This window comes from Thunnus albacares, chromosome 13, assembly GCF_914725855.1.
Source record: "Thunnus albacares chromosome 13, fThuAlb1.1, whole genome shotgun sequence".
Lineage (NCBI taxonomy): Eukaryota > Metazoa > Chordata > Actinopteri > Scombriformes > Scombridae > Thunnus > Thunnus albacares.
In genome coordinates this window covers 8,491,483-8,497,997 of record NC_058118.1, presented here as the reverse complement: position 1 = coordinate 8,497,997, position 6,515 = coordinate 8,491,483, and the positions used below count along the sequence as shown (strand labels likewise).

At 37.5% G+C, this 6,515-nt stretch overlaps 1 protein-coding gene across 1 annotated transcript; it reads left to right on the top strand.

Moving 5' to 3' along the window:
• Positions 1-240: 240 nt before the first annotated feature.
• On the top strand, positions 241-4,768 carry LOC122995774 (INSYN2B protein-like). Its single transcript, XM_044371145.1, has 3 exons — positions 241-536; positions 2,016-2,090; positions 3,943-4,768. Exons 1-3 carry the CDS (start codon positions 241-243, stop codon positions 4,157-4,159), a joined length of 588 nt encoding a protein of 195 aa, XP_044227080.1. The 3' UTR covers positions 4,160-4,768.
• Positions 4,769-6,515: the final 1,747 nt, after the last annotated feature.

Here is a 6,515-nt window from a genome sequence, read left to right as displayed (position 1 = left end):
TCTTTCATAGCACAAACAAACTGTGAGCCCATTTTCTCATCACCGGCAAACACTGGTACACATGTCAACCCCTTCACCGAATCATCAGTCCACCAAAACTTTGATTCAGAGACATCATCACTACCACAAGCACGCACAGGTCCAGAGCTTTCTTTCATTGCACCAGCCCCATTCAACAGTGAGGGAGAACTTTGTATGCGCACAGGCCCTGAATGTAATTCCATATTGCCACCATCAACAATGCATTTGGCATCCGTTCCCCGCCTCCAGCCCGGCGAAGCAGAGGCAATCGTCAAACCGGATTCAAAGTTTAGCCCTGCTCCCCCTCAGCCGTGCCCAGAGGACACCAGCCTGGCTCATTCCCACCCAGCTGATGCAGCCCTGTTGCTGCCTCCTTCCCCACAATGCTGCAAATCAGCAGCCCTACAGCAGAGGCTCGAGACTGTGGAGGCCAGCCTGGCAGCCAACAAGGACAGGATCACAACTCTGCTTAACATTATCCACGACCTGGAGGCGTGCCACACTCCCACCAGCGGGTAAGAGGATGTGTGTGTGGTGGATGTGCGCGTGTGTGTGTCTGCAATGCATGTGTGTGTAAGCATTGTGAGGTACTGTAGGTGAGTGTTTTTTTGTTTGCAAGTAAAGCATCGTCTAATCAGCAGTGTTGGTTGCTATAATGTATTCAACTTTTGTCACCAGATTATGTCATTACTTGTATTGCAACAGAATTAATCCATGATGCATGTTAAACATTTAACATATAGTTTAATTGAGTATTTAATATTATTAAAAAAAACATACTGTATTAAACTTTCATGGGCAGATATGACTTGTAAATTACTGATATACTCTGCATTCAATTCAATACAGGTATAGCTGCCAGAATGTAGTCTAGGGAATTATTTTTGAAGCTGTCCTGCAGTGCCGATCTTTGGCTTTCCAATGAGTCATCACTTGCATTTACTGGGACTACTCAGTGGCTTTGTCATTCAATAGCAGGCTGCATTGTTTCTCAGTCTAAAAAACTGTTGTGTGTTTGTTGTGTGTAATTATATGTATGATCCATAGTTCAGTGGAGAAACTGCAGGTTACTGTGATAGCAATAACAAACAGAAAACCAAGCTCCAGGCTATTTCAGCCTCAGAACATACAGTATAGGGATAGACATACAGTATTTTTTTATTATACAATAATATAATAACATAAAGTGTCATATATATGCTCAGTCCTGTCTGATATATTGAAGAAAAAATGTAATTATAAATGTAATTAGTAATGCATAATAGTTAAACTTATATATATATATATACATAACCCTAACCCTAACCCCAACCCTAACCCTAACCCTACCCCCAACGTATTCAAAATATATGAATGAATGAATGAATGAATGAATGAATGAATGAATGAAAGAAATACAGTTTATGATTTGTGCCATTTTATAACAAGTTTCCAAATTGCACAGATACCTTATGAAGGTGAACATATTGTTATTTTATAAAATTGATGTTGTGGCCACCATGAATGCGTTATAAATCAGGAATTGTAGCATGAATCATGCTACAGTCATCATGCTGCATGATGATGTGAAGCCTTAACATTATCACAAGTTTGCTAACAGGTCTGTGAATGTGCTCTTGCATGTGACAGAAACCTACTTGTGCAATTCAAGAGGGCATGTCTCAGAGAGATTTATTTAGCTGTATAACTCTTCTGGGACAAATAACAGGAATTAAAACGGCCTTCTGGCAATGTGTCTCTGTCAATCATTCTCATCTGCTGTGCTAATAAGTTGTGACTGTCTCTGAGGTCACGTTTCAGAATAACCAACTCCTAATAACTGACTGATGTCTGACATAATGCATGTTATACAACTCATTGCTGCCAACAGCAGTCTGAATGAATATCAGACGGAGAGGATGAGTGGAGAGAATATTAAATTGTTAATCTGAAAGGATAAGAGTTTTGGAAGTTGCCTTTATTTACTGTATGCAATTTACTTTTGTTTATTCCAGTCGGCGATGCTACAAAACTGGACAGGACCTCAAAAACTGCTCAACCTGCCAGAAGACGGCTTGTATAGTCTACAGGTGAAATAACAGTGAAATCGGCAATTTTGTCTGCATACAAATTGTGAACTGATAGGTAACATGGGGAACTCTTGCCCAAATATGAAATTATAGTTGCAGAATATCATGAATATATATCACTCTGTGTTACTGCTTGGTGTTGATTATAGGCAGGAAGCCTTCATTTAGATAAAGACAAAAATGTATGTGGTATCTTGAAAAATACCCAAGTGAGACATTTTTGAAATTAAAAGAAAACAATTCGAATTTAAACACCAATAGGATTTGATATAAATATTATGCTGCTTGATGAGTGTTTCAGACAAAAATATGTATCTGAATTTCAATAAATTCAGAAAAATATTAATTTTTAGATGTTGCAGTTGATGCTTGCCTGTTTGTGTAATAATTTGTGTTTTACTGAACACGTTGACGTCCACAGCAGTGGCACCACGTCTCAGCTTATACAATAACAGTTTCAAAATAGAGGCTTTTCATGTGCACGAGACACACAATTCAACAAGGTTGAGCCCACTTGCCATGTCTGTTGCCAAGCAGTCCTCTGCCAGCCTGCCCACTTCACTTCACTGAAAATTAATGACTTACTGTATGGGCAGCTTACCAAATGAAAAGCTCTGCACTGCTCATTTGATTCATTCTCGGAATACACAGGGAGATTACATTTTCTTCTCTGTGCGAACCATAAATCTTTAGGAACAACTGTCATTTCAAGCACTTACTGTATATGACTCAATCTATTCACACTGCAGATTTATGGAGACTGAGAAAGACTTCATGAAATTCGAGATAGCAAATAGGAACAAAGTATGCCCAAGCAGCCTGCACTAATAATTCATACTGATTTATTATGATTACTTTGCTGAGGTCGTTGTTAGCATAGCAAATTGTTCATTTGCAGACAAGGTGGCTTCATTTCATGTGAAAATAAAATATATTGTACGTGTTATTGGCAGCTGTGCGGGGCAGGTGAAGAAGCCTTATCAAAAAATGACACATATTGCATTTTGATATTTTTACAACTTACAGCAATTTGAAGGAAGACATCAGTTTAAACCTGCCTTTTTGACAACAACAGTGAAGGTCTTTTCTTATTGAATTAATGACAGATATTGTGGATACTGTGGATTGAGAAAGGCTTTTGATACATACAACTTGCCAGTTTTGTTAAGGATGTTGTGTATTCAGATTTATCATGCAGTAGGTAGATCCAATATTCCGACTTTGGTCTTGGTTTGCACCCTCAAGCTGAGACGTTGCATCAGGCGGAGGCAACAGAAAAATAAAATTCTCAACCAGAATTACTGAATGTGGAGAGCAGGCTAAGAAAGGCTAAGAAAGCTAAAAGTCCTCTCATCATCTTTTGGGAAAAATGCCTCATGCTCTACAAAGCCAAACCTAAAACGGTCTTTATCTTGAAATATTCAAAACATTTCTCTTGATCTGCTTATTTTCAAAACCGCTTTTCCATGACAAAAAATACATTACATAAGTTGATTTGCTGACTGGTGTGTGTTGGTATCTAGTCCTTAAAGGCCAAGTGGAAGATAAGGGTATACTAAAAAGATCTGTGTATCTTCACAAAAAAGGATACCCTTGCTGTGAATGTCTTCCTGCCCAAACCAATCAGCCGCTTTGAAATCTGACAAGCACAAAGCTTCCCACATGAGGTGTAGTACACAAAGCGGAGAGAACTGTAGCAACACAGTTTACAGTGATTTGAGGTATAAAAAGTCTGATGCATAATAGAGAAAAAAAACTGCTGGTCTGACACATATGAACATTAAATTGCTTGAATTTTATACATTTTGTGTTCACATTTGTGATTTTTGTTGTTGCATGTCTGTCTGTCCAGCGTGGAGTATGACTTCAGGCAGCAGGAGAAACGCTTCTTGGAGGTTCTGAATGATTCATCAAGTGGAAATAATCCTTTACCCGTGCAACTATCCCAGCCCCTAAGCTTCAGTCTGCTTAGAAATGTCATCAAGAACTTAACAAAGTCAAAGGTAAAAAGCAAAAAGCTGTGCAAGACCCTGTTCAAATGGCTGCCCAGGAAAATCCAGCAGGTGTAGACCTCTTGAAAGACCTGCATGCTGTTCAATAGCCAGTAGCCTGTGTTACAGTGACCAGCAGAAGCCTTTGCAGTTTCAGGGGACTCCTATTATTCCCTCCTACCCATAGAATGAGATTACTCTCAATTAGGCTTTTACCCAGTAGAGTTCCACTCTCCTGCCCATTGTCAAAGCTTATAAGCAGGATTTTGTACTCGGATTTGCCTTTGATCTTTGTGACCTTCAGCTAGTATCGTCCATAAGGAATTCTTTATTTCACTTTTGAACGTGAATGTTATTTTGTTGTCAACATGCCTGCTCAAATGTATGGCTGTCTACTCACAGCCACAGATTTCTTTATCTTATTTTACATATGAGATTCTGTTCTCTTTCCACTGTTGTGATTTATGCACAATTCCAGTTGATGTGACATTTCTCCTTCAACTGTCCCCTTATGCAGAATACAAATTGCAGAATACATGTATAAACAAGGTTTTGATTGAAATCATTTTGAAATTCAAAAATGAAACAGAATTTACTGACTGTTGATTTCTCTGTAAATCGGTTCATTTGTTCAGAGCTTTGTTTAATTCTGAATGCTGAACTTTGTACACTTTATGAATGAAATAAAAAGCCAACATACACAGTCAATGCATCCAAACCTTTTTTACAACTGAAAACTGGCCACAAGAGTGGAGAAAATAGAGAAACATTCATTATGTCTTTACCTATTGTGCTGATGGTCTCCAAATCCCCAAACAATCTGAACTTCATAAAAGGATTCTGAGTAAAACAATGACATGACGAAAGGCTGCAATGAAGCATGAGTCACAATCAAAGTGTTCATGTGCACATGCACAAACCCACGCACACGCTCATAGACAGACACATGGACATGAAAACGTACTACGGCAACATGAAGCAAAATCATGTGGACATTTTCAGTGAAGCTTTCATAAATTATCAAAGCAACAGGAACATGAACTTTAAAGAGTTTTGGATAAGAGCTTATGAGTAAAGGAGGTATAAAGTATTTATTTGACTGCTAAGCCAAGCAAAAACTGTAATATTACCTTTTGAGTGGGAGATACTTTAAGAAATAATACCAAGTGAAAATGAAATTCTTGCAGCAATGGTACAAGAGGGAATGTAGTGCAGTTTTCCCCATGAGAGACTTTTAACCACAATGAGTGATCCTTTTTTCTGTTTTTTAAAAACTAGAATAATGCATGAGAGCTGCAATCTTCAGTAAATTAATACATTTCATCAGTGTTTCATAAAAAAATAAACTCCATACCATAATAGAGCATCAAACTTTTTTATTTGTGGGTGCAGTAAAACATGCAGCATACAGTGTTGGGAAGGTTGTCAAGCCTTAACACATATATTTTGCCTGGCAATGCTTTATTCAATTTACACATGTAAATATAGACAAAGAATGGTTTGCACTCAAATGTATTCATTCAAATGTTTTTGAAGAAGAAGACTTTATAAAACTTAGCATAATGATAGATTTTATATATATTTTGGTATATTTTGGCATGTGTTCATTTATTCTGAAGACAACAAAATCATTTATCATGTGCTGTCAGAAATAATCCCTAATGCAGCTATGTGATAATGGTTGTGTTTAATGATTGTGCATCAGCAGTGTAGCTTTAAGCATGGGCTAAAAAAAAACAGTGTCAGTCAAACGCAGCCTCTTTTCATGCTGGAATAACAAACAGAACTTCAAGTCAAACTCAATCCAGCTTTATTTCATGTATAATATTGAATGATTCCTTTATATAAGTTCTCTTTTAAAATATTTATTTTAAAATATGAAAGTCACTAACCAGAACAAAAAGAACGCAGAAAAGATGATATTCAAACTTTATAAAAATATGATTTAGCCCTGCTTGCTTATGCAGAAAGCTCTAAATTCTCTGAAGACTTCCGCTGAGATTCTGCAGTTTTCTGAAAATGGACCTGCCAATTTTGAAAAGTGGTACTGCTACAACCAAAGACAAATAGATCTATAAAACAAAACATGGACAGGGACAGACAACATATTGCACATCTATATCAGAAGACATCTTTCACAGTGAATGAAACTACTTGTCATCTATGTGAAGATTAAAGTGTTAAATTAAAAACGGTTAGACAAGTAGTTCTACAATATCAGTTCAAACCCTCCGTATGGTCGTAAAAAATATCAATGTGGTGCACATAGTGGCTGCTAAGCACAATGCACTGTATCTCAGTTATGTAATCACTGCAACAATATTACTTCTTCTGAAATGTGCTAACTGGACTGCAGGGAGATATTGGGGGAAATTACTTAATCAATACAAACATGTCTGTTATGCCCTAGGAGATCATTCAGCACCAACCAAGC